The sequence below is a fragment of the Chrysemys picta genome, chromosome 8 (genome assembly GCF_011386835.1).
Source record: "Chrysemys picta bellii isolate R12L10 chromosome 8, ASM1138683v2, whole genome shotgun sequence".
Taxonomy (NCBI): Eukaryota; Metazoa; Chordata; order Testudines; family Emydidae; genus Chrysemys; species Chrysemys picta.
The window spans coordinates 45412592-45435845 of NC_088798.1; the positions used below are offsets into that span (position 1 = coordinate 45412592).

General features: G+C 40.7%; 1 protein-coding gene across 1 annotated transcript in view; it reads left to right on the top strand.

Annotated features, from left to right (window-relative positions):
• LOC135973278 (complement factor H-like) overlaps positions 1-23254 on the top strand; it is a 96672-nt gene that overhangs the window by 15538 nt on the left and 57880 nt on the right. The window contains 11 exon segments of the mRNA XM_065556037.1: positions 1944-2120; positions 3443-3616; positions 5914-6095; positions 6166-6280; positions 8085-8267; positions 11155-11334; positions 14039-14218; positions 14994-15203; positions 18810-18986; positions 20498-20674; positions 22171-22347. Of these exon segments, the coding sequence (XP_065412109.1) occupies positions 1944-2120; positions 3443-3616; positions 5914-6095; positions 6166-6280; positions 8085-8267; positions 11155-11334; positions 14039-14218; positions 14994-15203; positions 18810-18986; positions 20498-20674; positions 22171-22347 (1932 nt within the window).

Genomic DNA, 23254 nt, shown 5'->3' on the forward strand with positions numbered 1-23254 from the left:
ACCAGAGTAGAAAAGTTTCAAAACTTTCTTCTGATTGTTATCATCTTAGGTATTTTAAACGTCCCTTTTTTCCAGGCCAGGGGAAGTATGGTTTTAATAGGGGAGAACTAAATCTCCCACTTTCATGAAATAATGACTTACAGTATTAGCCCAGCCCAAGTGAGGTTTAGGGCATTCCTTTTATTCCAGGATACCTTATCTCCTGGTTATTCTGTCTATTAGTATCACCTTTGTGACTGAAAGAACTCACTTATAATTTTTCAAGACGAGGTCCATTCTGTTTCACAGAGCAAGGGTACAATTATAACATAATCAGCATAGCTACCATGACTATGAGAATCCCTTCTATGTTGGCTGCCTCTGGAAATATATGAACTTGAAGTTGCTGACAGTTCTGGCTCTACAAAGTGGTTTCCCTTGTGATAGCACCTACCAGAGCTTTATCAAACTGGGAAGCTTCAAAACAAAACAGGATACAAAATTCGTACAACGAAGGAATAGACCGTTTTTTGGACGAGTGCCTCTTTTCAAGTATTTTCCCATATTTCCAGCCAAGAATAATCTCTCCATTTCTATAGGAGCTTTCTGCATCTTATGACTCATATAGAATTCAGTGGGGAAATGTTTCTGGCTTTTGTGGTGTTCATGCATGTCATGATGTTGGAAATACAGACAGTGAGCATGATGGATTAATTTGATTAGTAAACAAGGACTAGACCTTCAAATGGGATAAAACAGGTCAATATAAGGGCCAATATTGTTAAATGCAGTTAGAACATTGTATGTACGGTTGTACATGGCTTTCCATCCCTAACCCTTTTATACATACAAAGCCAAATTTGCCTCTTGTTCCATCCACTTGGCATTGCTCTGGCTGCACAAAACAGCCAGAATTTGGTTTAACTAGCTAGTGTGAGTTCCCCCAAGACATGGAGGAGTTGGCTAGGGAAAAGGGACATTACTTGGGTGTCCTTGCATTGCAGGGATCACTGGCTGCTGGAGAGAGCCCCTAGGGCCATAGGTAGACAGCACAAGGTAGCTTGAAGAGGGTGGATCAATCTGAGGATCTGGAAGGCAGAAGATTGGCTTAAAATCACCTTTGCTCCATCCCCTACTTTGGTTCCCTGTTTTGCCTAGCCAGTAAGATCAGAAAATCTGTGCCCTGGCTTCCCCACCCTGGAGAGTTTAGCTCTTAGTGTAACTCTTGCAGCCTGAAGCCTGGGGGGTGGGTAGGCTTGAGAGCCTGAGCTCCAGCACAAGCCCCAATACACTGCTATTTTTAGCACTCTAGCTCAAGCCCCACTAGCGCGAGTCTGTCTAGCTGGGCTGGGAGGCCCACTTCAAGCTGCAATGTGGACATCCCCATCGATGGCTGAGGGAAGCATGACTACAACTGGAACAGCCACAGTAACAATATCCAGTACAGCGCCTGAAGGAAGGGAATTATTCACAGTGTCAGAGGCTAAGAAAAAAAACAGTGGCCTGAATTTAAGTAAGGAGTTAGGATAGATGTTAGGGAGATATTCTTGATTGTAAGAATATTAGCATTGATTCTCGAGGGGAACACCTGAGTCACTATCACAGTAGATTGTCAAGAACAAACAGGTCTGAGAAGACATTTGGGACTAGCATGGAGGGAAGCCTACAAAATCAGGGCTCAAATTAGATGCTCAAAATCATCTCTTCTGTACCTTCCCTTTGAGTCTAAGAATCCTCTTCTTTTACCTCCACATATTTCTAAAGACAAATGCAACAGATATAATGTGCGACACTTTGTGTAGAATACTCTGTTTTGGTGTGGCATTGAAGAATTTTACATTTTTAATTTTTATTAAATATGCAATTAATAAGATTGACATGCACAAAGTACATATAATGAGGATACTTTAGGCTGTCAGAGTATCTAGTTAATAAAAATAACTAATCTTTCTCTAATTCTGTAGAGACATGTAGGATGCCTGCTTTTGAGCATATTCATTTCTACACCAGTAAAATGGTATTTTTGCCTGAAGACATACTGGAATATGAATGTGCAGATGGATACCAAACTGTAAATAAAATCTCAAGGGGTCACACAATATGTAGCATAAATGGATGGACTCCAGAGCCCCAATGTTTTGGTAAGCTTTTTTTTTTTGTACTAATGAAACTTCTACACTACAGAATGTATTTCTTTGAAAAGGTTTTGTAGTTGTTTCATTTAATAATTTAAATCAATATGATTTAGGTGCAGGTTACATTGTGGATAATGATTGGGTGGGAAAAATTGATGGCTCCCAGGGTAGTCAAGAATCATTAATCATATTTAGTCAGCAATCCCAAGGAAACAGTGTTCTTCATAGACTAAGGTTAAAATATCAACCTCATTTCCCATTTCCTGGTTTGCTTTGAAAATTTAGAATAAACTATGTGGGTGACATTATTCATGGGGCACAGTGTGACATATGTTTGTTGTATCCCTCCAACTTCATTTCATATACTGTTTTTACAGATTATATAGCCAGTTTGGGAAGTGGTGATAGAGATGTACTAAGACCACAGCAAGAGAAAATTCTCATTGGGCTACTGGAAGCATTAAGTATGTCTCTTGAACCCTAACGGTTGTGGTCAATCGCCACCTGGAATCATAAGGTGTTCCTGAGCAGGCTGCAGGAAGCCCATTCCTTTCTACGGAGCTGAAGTGTCTGTACAGGGACACCATGGCTGGAGTGGGGGCCGAGGGTGTACGGCTGATTTAGACTGGGGGATGTGTCATGGTTTTACTTGCCATAGTCAGTGGATTTTTAGAGAATTAGTAACTTGTACGTTAGGTAGTTAGAGTGCTTGAATCAACTCATGCAAACAGAATTTTTACTAAAATAAGAAATACAATAAAATCTTAATACGGATATTAAAATAAGTAACAGGGGTATCTAAAGGCCTGATGGAAAATAGTGCAGATGGAAAGGTCAATTTCACCAGCTCATTATGTACAGTTCACCAAACGTAATTTTGCTGAGTGAACCACAGGTCAGTGAAAATGTCCTGTTTTTTAAAGTTACTTGCAAAATTATTTATAATTAGAAGATAGAATGTGGGGGAAAGATGATGAAAATTCAAATCCTCATTTGTTAAGGTTCATCATTTGCCTTCCAGCAAATATCATATTATGCCCTGCAGCTTGTTTTTATTCACTTTGTTTGGCCTCCTTGCCTTCTTTTCTTCCCCACCTGTGATGGGAATCTTACACATTTAGAGATTCCCAGTCTATCCTCAATCAGGACTTTTCTTCTTGCTGATAATCAAAGCCCTGATCCACACAATGGGAGCCTTTCCATTGATTTCAAAGGCTCTTAATCAGATCCTAAATTATTTTGTTCATATTAGCAAAATTATTGAATCCTTTTCCATATGTGTAGTTACAATGTAGTATTCTCTTTCCTTCCCTCACTGCCATCTTTAGCAATAGAATGTGAGATGCTGATGCTGCCCCATGGAGAGGTTTTCCCCAAGGAGGACAAATATCTTAATGGAGACGTTGTGACATTTTCCTGTGCAAAACGTTACACCAGAGTAGGACCTGACTCTGCTCAGTGCTATTACTTTGGATGGTCCCCAGCACCTCCGACATGTAAAGGTAAATGTTTACTCTAGGGTTATTGAAAAGGGAGAATAGTAATTCATCTGACTCTTGAATACTCTTAATCTTGTGTTGGTCTTCTTCTGGATTGTAACCTCTTCCCCAAGTCAAATCATTCATCTGTCCCCCTGCCAATGCAGGGACTGTTGCCTTCAGCACATTTTCATTGTCTAGTTCTAAATGCCCTGACTGAGTTTTCACCTTTTACAGTGGGAAACTATTCCTGAACCTCATATTTCTCACAGTTAGGATGTTTCTTCCCTTTCTTAATTGTATCTTAAAGAAGTATGGACTGGATGAATGGACTATAAGGTGGATAGAAAGCTGGCTAGATCGTTGGGCTCAACGGGTAGTGATCAATGGCTCCATGTCTAGTAGGCAGCCGGTATCAAGCGGAGTGCCCCAAGGGTCGGTCCTGGGGCCGGTTATGTTCAATATCTTCATTAATGATTTGGAGGATGGCGTGAACTGCATGCTCAGCAAGCTTGCAGATGATAGTAAACTGGGAGGAGTGGTAGATACGCTGGAGGGTAGGGATCGGATACAGAGGGACCTACACAAATTAGAGGATTGGGCCAAAAGAAACCTGATGAGGTTCAACAAGGACAAGTGCAGAGTCCTGCACTTAGGACGGAAGAATCCCATGCACTGCTACAGGCTAGGGACTGAATGGCTAGGCAGCAGTTCTGCAGAAAAGGACCTAGAGGTTACAGTAGACGAGAAGCTGGATATGAGTCGACAGTGTGCCCTTGTTGCCAAGAAGGCTAACGGCATTTTGGGCTGTATAAGTAGGGGCATTGCCAGCAGATCGAGGGACGTGATCGTTCCCCTCTATTCGACATTGGTAAGGCCTCATCTGGAGTACTGTGTCCAGTTTTGGGCCCCACACTACAAGAAGGATGTGGAAAAATTGGAAAGAGTCCAGCAGAGAGCATGATTAGGGGGCTAGAACACATGACTTATGAGGAGAGGCTGAGGGAACTAGGGTTGTTTAGTCTGCAGAAGAGACGACTGAGGGGGGATTTGATAGCTACTTTCAACTACCTGAAAGGGGGTTCCAAAGAGGATGGATCTAGACTGTTCTCAGTGGTACCAGATGACAGAACAAGGAGCAATGGTCTCAAGTTGCAGAGGGGGAGGTTTAGGTTGGATATTAGGAAAAACTTTTTCACTAGGAGGGTGGTGAAGCACTGGAATGGGTTACCTAGGGAGGTGGTGTAATCTCCTTCCTTAGAGGTTTTTAAGGTCAGGCTTGACAAAGCCCTGGCTGGGATGATTTAGTTGGGGGTTGGTCCTGCTTTGAGCAGGGGGTTGGACTAGATGACCTCCTGAGGTCCCTTCCAACCCTGATATTCTATGATCCTATTATTCTTAGCTAAGCATAGTGGACAGGGCTATTGTCTGAAAATGGACAAGTAATGTTTACACACATAAAAGTCCACTAAGACTTTTCACAGCAATGGGTAAAAATTATAATATATCTGATCCAGAAAAGGATAGGCCATACTTACCTAGTCCCTCTGTGCTGTAGGTGAGGGGCATAAGATAGTGGTATTCATTAAGGTTATTTCCTTTCTAAATTATCCAGATCATGCCTCATTCTTTAAAGTTTTCCTGTGCTATTTACATATCTGGGGTTCCAAGTGAGGAGTTTCTAGGTATGATGCTGATGATTTCCCATACCTGGCTTAAAGCTTGTTGCTGCCTTTCCCTCTCTCCAGCCTGAGAGACCGAACCCCCATCCCCACACCCAGCAATTTTTCCAATTTAAAAGGGTACAGCCCCCCCATTGGTACCCATGGTCAGGTGCCAACTCAGGTTAAGCTTCTCTTAACCCTTTACAGTTAAGGCAATTAGGATACAGCTGCTAAGGAAGATTCTATAGCTACTGACTGGCTGGGTGTCCATAAAAGGGAGCTGCCCCCCCTCATTTACCACAGGTACTAACAATGCAAGCTAATTATTCATAGTACAGGGAAGTGTTATATAAGCTTCTATCACACATCTATACTGGTGTTCTTCTACCCAATCCAAAAACCATCTTACTCCTTGCTGTTCCATCCTTGAGTAGAACCTTCCAATTGCGTGGCGTGAGATTAGGATGAGCCCTGCAAAGTCATTTCCACTTGTGACCTAAATGAGCATTTGAATCCAAATCTCCAGAGGTGTAAAGTCATTCACTAAGACATTTGTGTCACATTTCCCCACTTGCAGGAGTGAATTTGTTTTCATCCATGTTGATTATAGCTGTGGCTAATATTATACAAAATATTCAGATAGTCTTTTTGTTCTAGTGGAAATCAAAGCTTGTGGGCCACCACCCAGCATTACGAATGGGAATATTATCAGTGAACTTCACGAGAAATATCAGCATGGAGACTCAGTGGAATATGACTGCAACCTCAGATTTAAAATGATTGGCTCAAAGAGTATAGAATGTGTTGATGGAGAATGGTCATCTTCACCCTTTTGCATTGCTAAACTATAGATTTTTCACTTTTAAGATTAGTGTAGAATAATTTTTTCTTGTTTGTTTATGCTTTCAGGGACTTTTAAAATCCAAACTACACACAATGAGGTGTAACATGCTGGCTGATGTGCATAATTTCCATACCATAGCCCTCTGTGGGATGGAATCAGACCTGTGCAAGTTTGTGACAGGTGCATTCTTCAGTGCCGCAGCACTGGGAAGACTCCAGCCTTAATTAAAGTCAATTAAGTAGTTTCTCGTAGGGATTACTTGGGTGTCAGTTGTTGGGCTAATGAGGCAATTGACTCAGTAATTGGGAAGATATATTTGGGAGGAACTAGGAAGTGAAGGGAGGAGAGAAAGCTGTGTGGAAGACTTTTCCTGTTGTATACTTGAGGTCTGTCTGTTATGCTTTGAAACTGAAAACTAAAAGCATGTGTAGTGAAAGAGAAACAGGCTGTGTGTTTGTAGCTAGGTAGCAGTATTCACACTGTAAGTGAAGGGATGCCCTGTGACAGTGTGTTTATTGCCTTGACACCTAATATGCTACCCAGGGACCAACTGTAATTTGCAGGATCTTGAAAGGAACGTTGATTAAGAAAGTTGTAAGCTCCTTGGTTCTGTGTTTATACCATGCCTAGCAAAATGGGGTCCTGGTCCATAACTGGGGCTCCTTGATGCTACAATAATATTATTTATGAGTGCCAATTGGCTAATTTACTACTAGGACCCTGAGGGAGGCATTTGGTATGCATATTAACTCATATCATTTTAAGAATCAAAATAAATGCATAAAGCTATAGTATTTGCTTGCTCTTGCAGTTTATTTGGAAAACAAATAGAGTATTTTTTTGTTTAGATTTAGCAGCAGTGAAGACCTGCAGCTTCAGGAAATAATTACAGATGTTTTCATAAAATAAAGAGCTACTATGAATGTTACCTATTTGTAGAGAATCTTAGGTGCATGTAAAAAACAGTTGAAAGGCAAAGGGATGTGGAAAAGGACATTTGTGCAGATCAGTAAAGGAACGTTTCCTGGAGAAGTGTGTTGTAAGGAGCAATTTAACAGAGGGAGGGGAGGTTGGATAGTGCATAATAAATGGTAAGGAATCCTAGGTGTAGGAGTGGACATGAAATTAAGTACAAACTAAAAGTGAAATGAGGAGAGGGAAAAAAAGCAACTAGCAAGGAGGTTTTATGATGAATGTAGGAAGGGGTGGGATAGGCAATCTGGGGCAAAAAACAGGTAGGAATGAGATTGTGCTGAGCCTTGGAAGTGAGCATAAGGAACCTGAATGTTTTACAGACATAGAGAGCAAGCAAAGGAAATAATCCAGAGAACAGTGATGTGGTCACAGCAGGAAGGGAGGGAAATTATCTTAGCCCTGGTTTTGCTGCAGATTGAAAGGTGGGAAGCGGAGCTTGAGGAAAGCCAGGGAATAAGGAGTTGCAGGTGTCAAGGTGTTGTATTGCAGTGCAATTTTCATTTCTTGGATGTGTGCACTAAGAGTGACAGTGTTTTTAAAAAGAACATGAGTGAGTCAGTGCATCGTTGTGACTGAGTATCATGATAGTAATGAGCTGATGTGTAGAGATGGTTCTCTTTGCTTATGATTTGTGTGCTTTGCAGTGTCTACATTGTTGTGAGAAAATACATTTGAGCAACCTTAACTTTAGTTTCACACATAAAAAAATCATTAGAGATTTTACAGGAATAAGTGACAATGTTTAGAGAGCCTAATGCAAGGAAAGAAGCCTAATAACAACCTAGGAGATGAGAGGGAGAAGATAGACTTTTAGAGGAAACAGTATTGTTACAGACTTAGTATCCCTCGCCTACATTCATTTAAGTCAGTGGAAGTTTTTCCACTAGCTTTAATGGGAAAAAGATCAGGTCTTAAATAGTGGTTTTAATATTTGCATTAAATTTCTTTTATGATGTATCTGTAAATGTGACAAAACTATAATATGGATCATTTGTTCATTACCCTACAGAAGAGGAAAAAACATGTGTGCCACCCCCCAATATTGCCAGAGGGAGTGCCTTCAGTGTAAACCAGAACCGATATTTTCATGGTGATGCTGTGGAGTATGGCTGTGAAGGAAACCTTGAAATTGTTGGGACAAATATCATAAAATGTCTTAGTGGAGAATGGACATCTTTACCTTCATGTGCTGGTAAACTGTACTTAGATAACACTTTAAACATCAATGTAACTTAATTTTATTTAAAGATTTATAGAGTTTATTCATCTATATTCATGGAAATACAATTAATGTGGATATTGTATCCAAAACCAGATACATTAAAAGAATATCAAGGTTGCAAAGTCAAGTACTCAAAAGTTAGGAAACACAACTAAAGGTTGTCCATGCATCTTTAATTCTGCCCTCCTGGATATGTGCTACATTGTAGACTTTAATTAAATGAATATACTATATTTTCCACAAAACCCCAGCCTCATTCTGTGAATGAGAAGTTACTCAATATGCCTTTTTATCCTCTACGTTCATTATGTGGCCTGGCCCTTATTTACTGCACACCATTCAAACCCTGCACTGAATAGAAAACTACTAATTTCCTCCGTGATGTTTCTATGTTTCTCAGCACAGTATTTAAGTGCTTCACAAACATTAATAAGTGTGTTCTCACAACAATGCTGTGAGATAATGGGGAATTATTATTTCCATTTCACAGATAGCAAACTGAAATACAGACATTAGGGCTAAAACTGTCAAAAGTGTCCTCTAATACCAGGGAGACACCTAGGCCCTAATTTTCCACAGTACTTGTAGCAGTTTAATAGCACATCATATGTTGAAAGCATAGCTCCCATTGACTTCAGTTGCAGTCACGAGTGCTCAGCAGTTCTACAAATCTGGCCCCAGATGTCTTACATAAGGCTTTCAGAAAATGAAGAAAACACAATTTGTGGTCAACTGTGAACATTAAGTGACTTGGCTAGTGCCATATAATTCTTTTGCAGCGTCAGGGATACAGTCCAATTGTCTCAGGCAGCATTCAACTTCTTGAACAATGAGACAATCCTTCCTCTTCAGGCAATTTCCTACCTCATTCTTTACCAGCCTTCCAGCTTCTGAAACAGGGTTCCTAAGACTACAGCCTTTTCACTACACAACCCTAATTCATTCTCAGAGCAGGACCATCCTTTGGACTGAAGTGGGATGAAAAAAGTATGTGATCATGTAATCAAAGACTGTAATTTAATGCATAATCACAAGGGAGCCAAATTAAGATTGCACAGGTGACCTTCATTCTGGCACATTCTAACATAGGGGTTTTTGGATGCCATTTCCAAATTAAATAACAAAATTGTAAAAACAGAAATTCCATTATGTGGAACCATTCTGATAGTACAAATCGGAGGTCAGAAAGGTTTGGCTCTTTGGATCCACAGCACAGACTTCTGAGTTCAAGGAGTAACTGATAGCAATAGTAGGCTGTCATCCTTTATGTGGATCAGGCACTATAGAAGACACACTTTCCCAGTGATTTTCACAGATATGTACTGAAAGCAGAGAAATCTAGAAACTGAGGACTACTGGATTGAATTCCAGGTTCTGGACAGGAGTATATATTAGTGATTATAGACTAGTCCCCCCTTGCCAAATTTGAAATCCATGCCTCAAAGTATGGAGGAGCTAAAGCTCCTATAAATATTCTTACAACCAACTCATTAACATGGGCAAAACAATGTATTTTTCACTGATTTCATTCTTAGAAATGGCAGCGCCATTTTTACTAAAACTTTTCATACTAATAACTTCATAATGTCATCATAATAGCAATCCAAATTCATAAGTGGTACAGAATCATCACACCTGGCGTAAGAAATTTCAGCCTGAATAGTTTAAGTTTAACAAAATTATAGTGTGAAGAGTTGGACAACCTCAACTTAGGCAGCACTACCTGCACCGTTTCTAATTATTTGGAGAACCGTTCTCCACCTGGCATAGCTACCATATTGGTTTCATGCTGGGTTTTCTCTACGATGGCTCCTAACTTGCAAAGGCTTAGGCATTAGTTCAACTTGTCGCACCATGAATAGTCCTACTAAACTCAAAGGGGTCCTCAGTGTGTAAATGTAGCACATAAGTAAGTCTTCACAGCTGTGGGGTCTAAATTTGTTCTGGAGTTTTAAAACAGTTTGACCCCTTGTTTCAATGTATCTTTCCAATAACAGGCAACTTTGTAGCATCCCTGGGACTTTTAGGATGTAAGGGGCTTATACAGTGGGTTTGTTTATTTGTTTGCTTCATGGAATTTTCCAATAACCTCAAAAACATTCTCAGGATGTGAGAGATTAATCCCTCCCTCTGACCTCCTGTACATCTGAAGCAGGTCTTTTCATACTGGAACTACTTTTGTGGCCTTTTCTTCTAATTCTTTCTTTCAGTTTCACAGGCTAATATAAGATAATATATGGACTATGAAAATCAGGTAACTGCAGTAAAATAAGATTTGCGTATTTACAAAACCAAGAAAGTAAGTCACTAAGGAGCTTTGGAAAATTGTATCCTGTATTCAACTCAGTGGTCAGTTTGCTTAGCTTGCACAGTTATCTGAGAAGCATTCATTATAACTCCCAGAAGCCCCTAATTAAAGAGACAAGGCCTGGTTCAGCACATCAACTTTAAGACACATACTCCTTTCTTGGATACTGATTGTTTGAAATAATCTGCTGATGGTGGTACATTTCTCTACACAGTGGTGGTGTTTGAAAAATAGTGGAAGGACAAATCAAATTATAATTTGGTTGTTCTTTCACACATTTAAAGGGACACTGTCAACTTAAAAAATCACCTCTGTTAGAATATCTTGCCTGCTATTGTTAAAAGCACACAGACTATAAACACTGGAAAAAAATGTTTTTCCTTTGATCTCCTTCTGCTAATAATCTTGGACATTACTTGTAACAATAGTAGGTATAAAATTTTCAAATGGACACATCTTCAAGTTGATGGCATCTCTTTAAATGCATATTTACCTGACAGGTTCTTTGAGCTATAACATATTTTAATTTTTGTGTTGGATTTTATTTAGATCCATCTGTGAAATGTGCACTTCCAAGGAATCTTGAGAATATCAGATTTTTATCAGTTTACAATTTTCAAAAGAGTTTCTATCACAAAGATGTTGTAAAATACAGATGTAATTCAGATGTCAAACTTAAACAAACAGTCTGTGAATATGGGAAATGGTCACCCAAGCCAGAATGCATTGGTAAGTATTTGCATTTATATCAAATTGTTGCTTTTTGTAATCCAGCTAAAGAATGCTAATTTTATTAACGCTACTATTAATCTAAATGAAGTTCACTAGTTTGAAAAATAGGGCTGATTTAATAATTAAACCATAAATTTGTTTATATGCTAATAGGAAGAAAACACTGACCAAATACTTTTTAAATGTCAGAAATAATTTGACATCCTAACCAAATGACTTTTGGCTAATTTACTATGAATTACTTTCGCAGAACAATTAAGAGTCTGAATAAAGTACATATTACAATGAGAGTTGGTTTAGCTTCTCTCTCTACATAGAGATGATGTATTCTTGAGCTGCATTCACCTATGGCACTGCAGATTACATAGACCTGACTTTTGTGCTATGCTCTGATAAAGAAAATGTCAGACCAGTGTGCTGAGTTTGTGCTAGTGAGTCTCTCCTTAATTAACTCAATCCTGTAGCCGAAGAGAAAGGGGACTCCAAAGGAAATGATTTTTGCCCTACATGTTTAACTCAATGGTTTACAAAATTTGTGTCCTCTGTGGAAGAAAAGATGGACTCAGTTCATGAGTGGTTTTATCCTCAAGTTACTAGGGTTGAACCGCATTTGAGGTACATGGAGACTGAGATTAAGGCCATAAATATCTGTGCAAATGAAACCTCAAAAAAGTGCAAAAATCTCTCAATAAGAGGAGGAGGGGGGAAGACTAGAAACTCTGGAAAACCAAGTGAGGGTGTGAGGGTTCACACCCCTCCTTACAGGGCAGCACGGCCTAGTGGCCAGAGTCCATATAAGCGCCCCTGGTTGCAGGGCCGTAGGACCTTACTACTGGCTCAACGAGGGGGTCCTACTAAACACGCTGAGGCTTACCGGGGTCAAGGTACCAGTCCGTCACCCCCCCGTGTCGCTCCCTACCGGCTGGGGAGTTGGGGTCTCCCACGGATCCCAGGGTTCTCCGTGAGTCTCCGGATCCGTCGCCTCCTCTGGTTCCTCCCGCAGTAGGGGTTCGTGCTGGCCCGTCGAAGCCTCAGTCCCTGGCAGCCTCAAGAGTGTCAGCTGGTCCTCTGCAGGAGCTTCCCAGTTAGGTCCCTCCCCTGCGGCCGCCAGCCCTGACTGAGCTGAGTTTCCTCCTTTTATACTCAATGAGCATCTGGAGCATGCCCAGTATGAACGGGTCGGGACTTCCTCCGTCAGAGCTACTGGTCTGACGTCGCTGGGGCTAGTGCGCAACGGGGCTGCCCCGTCACAGAGGGCTAGATGTGTTTTGGATTTGTAATATCACTTTGAGCATTTGTGTGATACAATCCCCATGCATAAATCTGGAAAAATGGACAATCTAGGAAATGCTGCCAGTTTCTGTTGGACAAACAGTAGGTTCGCAGTGGCCAGCTGCTCAACCACTGGGGAGAAAGAGTATCAGGAAAAACATCTCTCAAGATGGCTTCAGAGGACTGCTCCCAAGTACACTCTATTAGCTAATGTTTTATAACTAACTTCTACAAAACACATAGGTCATAATGACCTCTACAGGATCATCACTTTTCTAACTTTCAAGAAACTTTTAATATCAGAGGTGTCTAGATTCAATGTTGTTCAACCAGCAAGGTTTTCACACTCAGTTGTTTACTTGTCTGTCCCTTTCTCCAATTCTGATTAGCAGAAACTGTAGCTAGTTTTGACCAAATTAACACTGCACTATGTGGTGTTCTGTTTCATTACTTCAGGGTGGCAGAATGCACACAATATGGTTGCAATTAGCTTGATCACATTTTGGGGTATACACACCCCTCAAATCCAGGGAAACAAGCCAAGCACTAGGGCTATGTGGGAACTGGAATTTCTGTTCCATGGAAAATTTCACATTTAAAAAAAAATCATCCCAAGTCAAAACAAAAAATCCAAAATGCCAAATTTTCCACAATTTGAGAAGAATTGAAACAGAATGTTTGAAAAATTCTAGGCAGGAGCTGATCAGCCAGCAGATCTTTGTGTTTCTAACCATTAGAGGAGTGAAGTTCTGGAACAGCTTTCCAAGTGGAGTAGTGGGGGCAAAAGACATATCTGGCTTCAAGACTAAGCTTAATAAGTTTATGGAGGGGACGGTATGATGGGATAGCCTAATTTTGGTAATTAATTGATCTTTGATTATTAGCAGGTAATTAGGCCCAATGGTCTGTGATAGTATGTTAGATGGGGTGGGATCTGAGTTGCTACAGAGAATTCTTTCCTGGGTGCTGGCTGGTAAATCTTGCCCACATGCTCAGGGTTTAATTGACTGCCATATTTGGGGTCGGGAAGGAATTTTCCTCCAGGGAAGATTGGCAGAGGCCCTGGAGGTTTTTCACCTTCCTCTGCAGCATGGGGCATGGGTCACTTGCTGGAGGATTCTCTGCACCTTGAGGTCTTTAAACCACGATTTGAGGACTTCAATAACTCAGACATAGGTTAGGGGTTTTGTTACAGGAGTGGGTGGGTGAGATTCTGTAGCCTGCGTTGTGCAGGAGGTCAGACTAGATGATCATAGTGGTCCCTTCTGACCTTAAGTCTATGAGTCTATGGCAATTAAAAGAGGACAATGGTTACTAAAGATCTGTGGTATGCTGTTTTTCATCTAATAACTGTTCTGATTTGCAATGAACTGTCACATTTACCATATTTTGAGCCTTGAGATCTGACTGAAACTATCTTTTGTTGAAGAGAATAAAAGAAAATGCACACCTCCCCCTCAGCTACCAGGAGCCTCCAAGATAACAGAGAAAAGAAGCTATGAGACTGGTGAAAAAATAGCTTTTACGTGTCTGGAAAATTTCAAGCTTCATGGAGTGAAAGAAATAACGTGTGAAGGTGGGAAGTGGCAGTCACCACCACACTGTGTTGGTCAGTAGGATGTTTTATTTATGTTTTAGTTTTTAATACAGATTTCCTGAAATTAGATGAATCAGACAAAAAGCACATTCAGTAATAACTGTCATTTTCAGTAATAACTCTGCACCCATTGAAGTTAATGGTAAAATTCCCATTGACTTCAAAGAAAGAAGAGTTAAGCCAGTACTGAGCTTTCTTAAAAATCCCTGACTTAATGCACCCCTCAGTGTGTAGGTGTATGTTCATTTCTTATTTTGGGCTAGAAACAAGCTGGAATAATCACATTTTAATGAAACTCTTCAGCATTATCCAGCTTTGGTATATGGAAATTCTTTTGAGCATACAGAGAAGCAGGAATTCAGTCACTTCGTCACTGTTGTCCTCATTAACTTGGGGTTAAAAGGAAAATTTTCAGTGGGCATATTATTGCATAATTTTCCTTCATGGCAGTTTTATGGCTTCTTTGGAATTATCTAGTTCTGGCCAAAGTCAGAGAGCAGCTACTGCACCAGATGGACCATTGGTCTCGTTCAGCATGACAATCCCTGTGTTTCTGTTTGACTGTACTGTACTTAACTTACACTGTAACAGCTTCAAATGTTTATTATAGGGCTGGCCAGAGGGTTTGTTTGTAGCATTTCTTAATTTGAGCCCATACAAGGAGTCCTGCATTAAGAACAATGACTAGAACTTACACTCACTCAGCTTTACCTTTTTTTCTTTCAGTTTTAGATTACATGTGCATTTGACATGTACATTTTATTGTTAATTTTTCTCTTCCAAACAGAAGAAAAATCATGTTTGCAACCATATCCCATAGAAAATGGTGAGATTTTAAGTCTAGAAAATCGAAGCTTAAGAATGGAGAAACCGGGACGAGTGACTTATCCGAATGGTGCGACATTAAAGTACACCTGTAATGCGGGCTTCATGTTAAGAGGCCCATCAGAAATAACCTGTAATATGGAAAAATGGACCTCACCGCCTGCCTGTATTGGTAATTATATTGTCTGCTGTGTTGCATTTCCATTAATATTTTTTCAGTAGAGCAATCAAAGAGCCAAATTCTATGCCAGTGTAATTCCAATGGGTTCAGCAAATAATTTGGCCCAGTGAGTTTTAAAGTGGAGGCTAAATGATGGTGAACAGGAACTCTTACATTTGTTTAGCTTGCGGTGAAACAAACTTCTGATTGAAGTGAAGGATTTATTTAAAAAAAATTATTTGGTTTTTAAAAACTGCCTCGTGGAACTTATCTTCTGTCCCAGTTATTGCTCCCTTTTTTTACTTCTCTGAGAAAAGGAGACCTCTTCCAGCTCTCTGCCCTGCAGGGCCCATGAAGACCATAGGAACATCTGTCTCAGCAGGCTGATGTTTCTTGACAGCTTCCAAACAGTCACTGGTCCCAGCTTCTTCCACTGTCAGTTCTTCTCTACATCTGGTATTCTGCTATGCCCATAGAAAACAATAGACATCAGCCAGTGTTCAGGTGGTAGCAATCATCTGGGAATTTGCTTGTTCACAGAGCCAAAATAACTAACTAAAAAACTGTAAATTTTATTTTGCTTAAAAATATACTAAACAATGACTGAAGACATTTTATAATTGGATGCAATCAATCCATCAAAAAAAATTCTTTTATAGCTTTTATAACTTAAGTTTTTATAATGACTCAGAAAATAGAGCATATATATTTGAATAATCTTGTTTTAGTAGAGAGAGAGAGAGAGAGAGAGAATGTTACCTGATGGGTATTTTCCATCTTTCATTGTTACAATTCTACAATAGAGGACAGATTTTTCTAACTTTCTGATAATTAGTGGGGTCATTTCTGTCAGTCATTGTCCAATGTACATTCCTAAATGTACATTGGACAAAAGTTTAGTACATCCAGCGTTTCTGCTTTGGGATGTAATTGGGATGCTGCAGTAAGTGCTGTACCTGTACTGCATCTAAGGCCTAGTCTTCACTTACCGGCTGGTCCGGCGGCACGCCATCGATGTTCTGGGATCGATTTATCGCGTCTGGTTAAGACGCGATAAATCGATCCCGGATCGATCCCGGAAGTGCTCACAGTCGGCGCCGGTACTCCAGCTCGCCGAGAGGAGTACGTGGCGTCGATGGGGGGAGACTTCCGGCTGCGTCTGGACCGCGGTAAGTCCGGACTAAGGTACTTCGAATTCAGCTACGTTATTAACGTAGCTGAATTTGCGTACCTTAGTCCAAGGTCCGGACTAAGTGGGGACCAGGCCTAAGGGTACCCGGATCGGCGGGTAGTAAGTGATCTAGATGCGATTAAATCGATCCCTGAACACGCTCCCCATCGACTCTGGAACTCCACCAGAGCGAGAGGCAGTAGCGGAGTCAACAGGGGAGCCATGGCCGTCGATCCCGCGCCGTGAGGACCTGAGATAAATCGATCTAAGATACTTCGACTTCAGCTACGCTATTCACGTAGCTGAAGTTGCATATCTTAGATCGATCCCGCTCCCCTAGTGTAGACCAGCCCAGAGATGCCTTGAACTAAGATGGCTCATGAATAAGGCTTGCATTTGAGCAAGGAAATGTGCTTCTTTACACTTTTAGAAAATGTGTGGTGTTTTGTGAGATGCAATATAGCACAGAAACTAGCACTTCCAGCTGGAAAAGGCACGTGCATTGATATCTTGTCAATACAGAACAATAAGGAGCCTATTGTTTATTCACAGGGGAAAAAGAACCCATCGTTTTGTACTTATAGTACTCATCACTTGCATGTGGAGATAAGTCAGGTTAAGGATCACATTCTAACCAGTCCTGGCATAAGCTGACAACAAATTCCAGGATTCCTCTATATGTAATAAATAGACAATTTCCAGTCATACTTAATTTTCAAAAACATAGCTGCATGCTGAGAAATGAGTCAACCTCTTACGTATATGTTAAAACAGGAATTTTAATGCGACTATAGGGTCATTCCTGTTTTGACTTTGTTGGTAAATATGTTTTTATGTAAAAGCAATAGTGAATTTGGGGTTTCCTCTTGAACATTTCAATTTTTCTATAATGTGAACCTCCCCATCTGCTGCCCCTGGGTTGGGGAATACCAGTGCAGAAGTAACATTTCCCTCTATAAAAAGCAACTGAGGGTTCTGTGGCACCTTTAAGACTAACAGAAGTATTGGGAGCATAAGCTTTCGTGGGTAAGAACCTCACTTCTTCAGATGCAAGAAGAAGTGAGGTTCTTGCATCTGAAGAAGTGAGGTTCTTACCCACGAAAGCTGATGCTCCCAATACTTCTGTTAGTCTTAAAGGTGCCACAGGATCCTCTGTTGCTTTTTACAGATTCAGACTAACACGGCTACCCCTCTGATACATTTCCCTCTATGAAATGCAACTTTTATGGGTGTTACAACCAGGGCTTTACAAAAAATGTATTAAGCCGATCCACATAATAGTGAGTGCAAATTCCAGCAATAGCTGCCCAATGCACAGTCATGGTCTATAATAATCACACAGCCCAATAGGACTGTTCAAATGAGTATGTGGTATAGCACTGGGCTGTCTAGTCCTGTGGCTAAGGCACTGGACTGGGACTTCAAATATCTGGCATCTGTTCCTGACTCTAAAACAAATGTCCTTGTGATCTTGGGCAAGTCACTTAATCCTCCAGGGCCTCAGTTTACCTTCTGCAAAGGGATAATACTTATTTACCACAGAGGACAGTGTGGAGATAAATTAATTAAAACTTGTGAGATGGTCTGATGCTATTATGATGGGTTCTATCTTTACATCTCTATAGCATTAATAAGGGCTTGTGTCCATGCAGCAGTTGCCCAAGTTTATTGTGAGTTGTGATTTTAAACAAATGTAGTTAAACTGGTGTATCAGTCTGTGGACCCACTTATGTCCCACGTTCAGTTCCCTGCTCCACCACAGACTTCCTGTGTGACTTTGGGCGCATCACTTTTTTTCTCTCTGTGCCTCAAATTCTCACCTGTAAAGTGTGGATAATAGCACTTAGATATGTCACAGGTGTCAGGAGACTAAATACATTAAACATTGTCAGTCACTCAGATACTACGGTGATGGTGTCTAAAAAAGTTTATTTCAGTTTAAACCAGATTCAGTTTAGTCACAACAGGTTTAAGTGGAACTGAAGTGAGATACTTAAACCAAAATAAAAGTGTCTACAGAGGAGTTTGCACGGGGTTAAAGTAACTCAGTTTAAAAAACTATTTAAGTTACAATGACATGATTGCTGTGTGTTGACAAGGCCTAGCAGGACAGGCCATTGCATGAGAAATCCAGGAGACAAGAAGCAACCAGAAATGCTAATCTTAGACTGAGGCAGAAACTAAACATCCACAAAAACTCAATTCTAATCTATTTAGCATTTGTTTATTTAATTAACCAAGTATTGAGCAATTTTATTTAACAGTGCACATTGTGTAAGTTTCATACCCATCCATGTCTCAGTGCATATTTCTGAGTGCTGCTTGAAGTCTTTATTTTAAGTTTCTCTCTCTTTGTATCTGAGCACCTTGTTAAACAGGCTTTATTGAATGAAGGTAATTTGTGAGAAGGTTTCACTCACTTTCAATTTGTGTGACTATTTTTTCAGAAATGCCATGCAGAGATGCACCTGATGTTCCCCATGCTCATGCTGAAGGTAGCATAAAGACTAATTATGAACCTGGTGAAACAGTGCGTTATCAGTGCCACCCAGGTTTTATTGCTGTTGGATCACAGGAGGTAACATGTAAAAGAGGGCAATGGACCCAGCTACCGGAATGCCAGGGTACAGTGTGTGGTTTGATTTAATTGTCAGGAATATATTATAATATAGGCACTCAGATACTCAGGGGATGATGATTACTATTTATTTGAATTAGTATATTTCCTAGGATCCTTAGTCATGGACCAGGGCCCCAATGTGTTAGATGCTGTACAAACGCAGAACAAAAAGCAGTCCCTGTACCAATGTGCTTACAATCTAAGTATAAGACAAGAGTCAATAGATGGGAGTACAAGGAAACAAGAAGACACTATTGGCTAGTATGACAGACTGTGGTATCAGCACATCAATGGCCTACATTGTCAAGTTTTTTTTGTAGGCATTGTGGAAAAGAAGAATTTAAAGGAGGGATTTGAAAGTGGATAATTAGGTTGCTTTGTGCATGTTTATGGGGAGTGCCTCCCATGTGTGAGGGGCAGCATGGGCCAAAGCATGAAGGTGCTAGTTTGAAAATGGAACATGTGGGCAGTGGAGGCTGGCATCATGGGCCGATTGGAGAGGAGCATCGAGAGCTTGATAGTGAATGAGATATGATGGGATGTTTGATGCAATATAGAAGGGGGGAGCCAGTGGAGGGATTGGGTGACATGTTCAAAGGGATGGGATCGGAAAATGATTTTTGCAGCAGCATTCTGAATGGATATGAGCAGATCAAGACTACATTTGCCAAGGCCAGAGAGAAGGATATTTCAGTTATCCAGATGAGTCAGATATACAGCTGGAGTAGATAGATACTTTAAGGAGAGTGCAGCAGCCAATTCAAAAATGGAGCTTGAGAGCAGTATATTATGGGATGGAACAAGGGAAATTGTGGAAATCTGGGGACCAAGTACTCACAATTTCCTGAGAGGTGTATGGGTATTCCTAAATATACAGTGATTGCTGCACAATACATAGTGACAATTTCCCACAAGGTGCACCTGAAGGCAGTGCAGAATACACTGGGATTGGCTACCCACAGTGCCACGTGCCTTATGTTGAGTCAGATATAATGATAGACTTGATAAATACTTAAATACTTTAGGATACTTAACTTTCTGCTCCCTCTGTTGCCTCTGCAGCAGCAGAGGACAAAACAGTCAACACCAAACTCTGTTCCATGGCTGTGCTTCATTCACTGGGAAGGCTGATACACAAATCCTGATAATTTCAAATATGGAAGGAGCTGCGAGAGGATTTGTTGTTTGTCAAATGGAAAAGGACAAAATAGGAAAGCAATTTTTTTCCTACCAGCTTCTACAAAGAGAACTTAAATGCATTTTTAAAACTATCAAAGTCTGCAGGTTGTTTTTAACGTATTTTAAATTTACTTATTTGTCACAATATAGAGTCCAGTGCTGCAGCCTGTGCCATTTTTTGCCCTAATAAGGAATACAGAATAAATGCTCTCATCTCACTTTTACAGATTTGTTTCATTACCTTCGTTATGAGAGTGCCTGGAGTTTTCTTTTATGGGCCATAAAGTATAAGATACTCGACAAAAGTGTTTCACTTTGATAAATCTCCCCTTTCAGATGCAACATGTGGAGATCCACCTGCAGTTGCCAATGCTGAGATCATAGACCATAGAGACAGAAGATATTGGCCTGCTGAAAGAGTGCAGTATCAGTGTCATGAAGGTTTTGAAAGTCATGGACCAAATGATGTCACCTGTATAAACAGGGAATGGTCACAACCTCCAACTTGCGAAGGTGGAGGTTTGAATTTTTATTAAAACAATTAATGCCAGATTGTACCTGCCCAGTATATGGGTGTCAAGTAAGGCGAGGAGGTTGCAGAATCCCTTCTGAAACATCCTTGGCAAGCAGAGTCTGAATGAATGTCGCTAGTACCCTCCTTGGTTGCAGCTCATTTCCCCCACTCCACAGCTTGTCAGCTCTATGGGCTAGTGTGTAGAAAGATGGAGCTGTGGACCTGCCTCCTTACCCCTTTTAGAACCATGTACCACTAGTAGAGAGAAAGCAGGCCTTACATGCATCTGAGCATAGGGATTGAAATTGTCCCTGGCCCCTATGTAAGCTATTCAAAAGTGGGGGAAGGCTCCTTGCACCCTTGCCACAAGTGAGCACCTGTATTAGGGCCAGGCAGAATCTGGCCGTTAAAATGGGTACAACATTCAGTACTCCACCAGCACCATATGGGGCCAGCTGAATGGACAGTTCAGAGAGAGGGGTGCTGCAGCCCTACCTCTAACCCCCTTATTATTAATTTTGCCAACTGTGGGTAAAATCAGTGTCTCCTTCACTCTTGTCATAGTCCATATGGACATCTGTAAGTGAGGGAGTCTGCAAATGGTGTCTCCTTAAAAATAGGAAAGGAAAATTTTTAAAAAAATGAAGTGTAGTAAAAGTTAAATTTGAAATGAGTAAAATCAAAGTGATGCAAATATTTGCAGCCAAACAAGCTGACTTTAAGAGGTTTCCATTTGGAGAAGTTAGGAAAAAGACTTATATACTGTTTCTTATGTTCTTATGTTTTCAACCCCTCAATAATTCAGAAGTCTCTCTTGTTCATCTTTTTTTGAAGGATCTGGGGGGAAGTTCTGGTGTCCATTGAAATCCCACCCCATTCCTGTCAGCAATATTCTCTTTGATATTCTCTTTGTGAGCAGGGCTGCAGCCGACTCAATCGCAGATAAAACTGGTCATTGATAAAAATGTTAAATAAAACAAGACCGAGGACCGATCCCTACAGGATCCTTGTAGGGACATGCTTGCTTGATGATGATTCCCAGTTACAGTTACATTTTGAGTCCTATCAGTTAGCCAGTTTTTAATCAATTTAATGTATGCCATGTTAATTTTGTATAGTTCTAGTTTTTGAATCAAAGTGTCATGTAGTACCAAGTCAAATGTTTTACAGAAGTCTAAGCCTGTTACATCATCACTTAACAAAACTTGTAATTTCATCAAAAATATATCTGTTTAGTTTGACAGGATCTATTTTCCATAGACCCAGGGTATTTCAGCTTAATTATATTAATCTCTGAAATTAAAAAGGTTTGTCAATTGGTTCTCTGCAATTAAAAAGGTTCTGATAAACTAAACAGGATAAGTTACGTGCCTTGGCTGGAGGATCTGAATAGAAAAGATACACAGCTAATGAAATGTCATTAAAGATTTGGTTCAACTGAAGTATTTCTTGGAAATGTGTCAGTGACTGTAAATGTGTCCATATATCTTTTCAGATATGATGTGTGGACCTCCACCTGCACTTACTAATGGTCAGATTCTAGGGTATAGAAACCAAAAGTATTTGCCTGGTGAGAGAGTGCGCTATCGATGTCAACAAGGGCTGAGCCTCATTGGGTCACAGACAGTGACATGTCAGAAGAAAAAATGGTCAGAATCACCAGAGTGCAGAGGTATTTTATTTTATTATTTATACATATCCTAAAAATGAAGATACTGTTGGAATCAAAAGCTGCATTCATACTAAGAAGCTTTTACTTCTCTGTATCTTTCTCCTTATATTGTGTGACTTGGGGGTCACCTTGATGCCTATCCAGGAACGAAAGATAGAAGCAAGGAGAATTCAGCTCTGATTCCAATATGCAGGAAGCATTTCAGCAGCCCCGGTGCAGTCACCTCTGTCCCCTCCATCAGATGGAGAAAGGGGCAGGTGGAACTTGAAAAGCCAGCTCCAGTGGCAAGTAGTTCCCACTCCCATGCCTCCATTTTCAAAATGGCAACACCAGAAAGACAGTGCAGCAGATTGAAGATTGCACTGCCTCCACCTCATATAGGATCACAGAAAGGCAGCATTAGACACAACATGCACAGTGCCACTACCAGGTAGTGGGCTAAGGGGCATTTTTGCCCAGACCCCTTCCCACTCCTGCCACTTGTCAAAGGTCTCCTAGAGGTCTCCCACAATATTCCAGGCTCAAGCCTTCAGAGGAAATGCAGACCCAGGTAAACCCCATGTGTCAGAAAGGGGTAGAGTATAGGGACCTCCCATCTTGGGCAAGTCAATCCTAAGGCATCAGGCTGCTGGAGAGTTCATTCTTGAGCCCAAACCATTCCTTGGGAGAGCCACAGGCAAACCCCAGAGTGGGAGGTCAGTCATTAAGCCAAACCTCTTTGTGGGGAGGAAGAACCCTACTTATTCAAAATATTTTTTGAACAATCCCTGAGCCCAATTTCTTGCCTCCCTCTGAAACAGGAGCATAGGACTTGTTACAGGGACCTCTCAATTGATGTGTCTAGGTTTAATAAAACAGAGTCACAAGTGCTCTCTTTCTATAATATAATCTTTTCATCCTTCCCAAA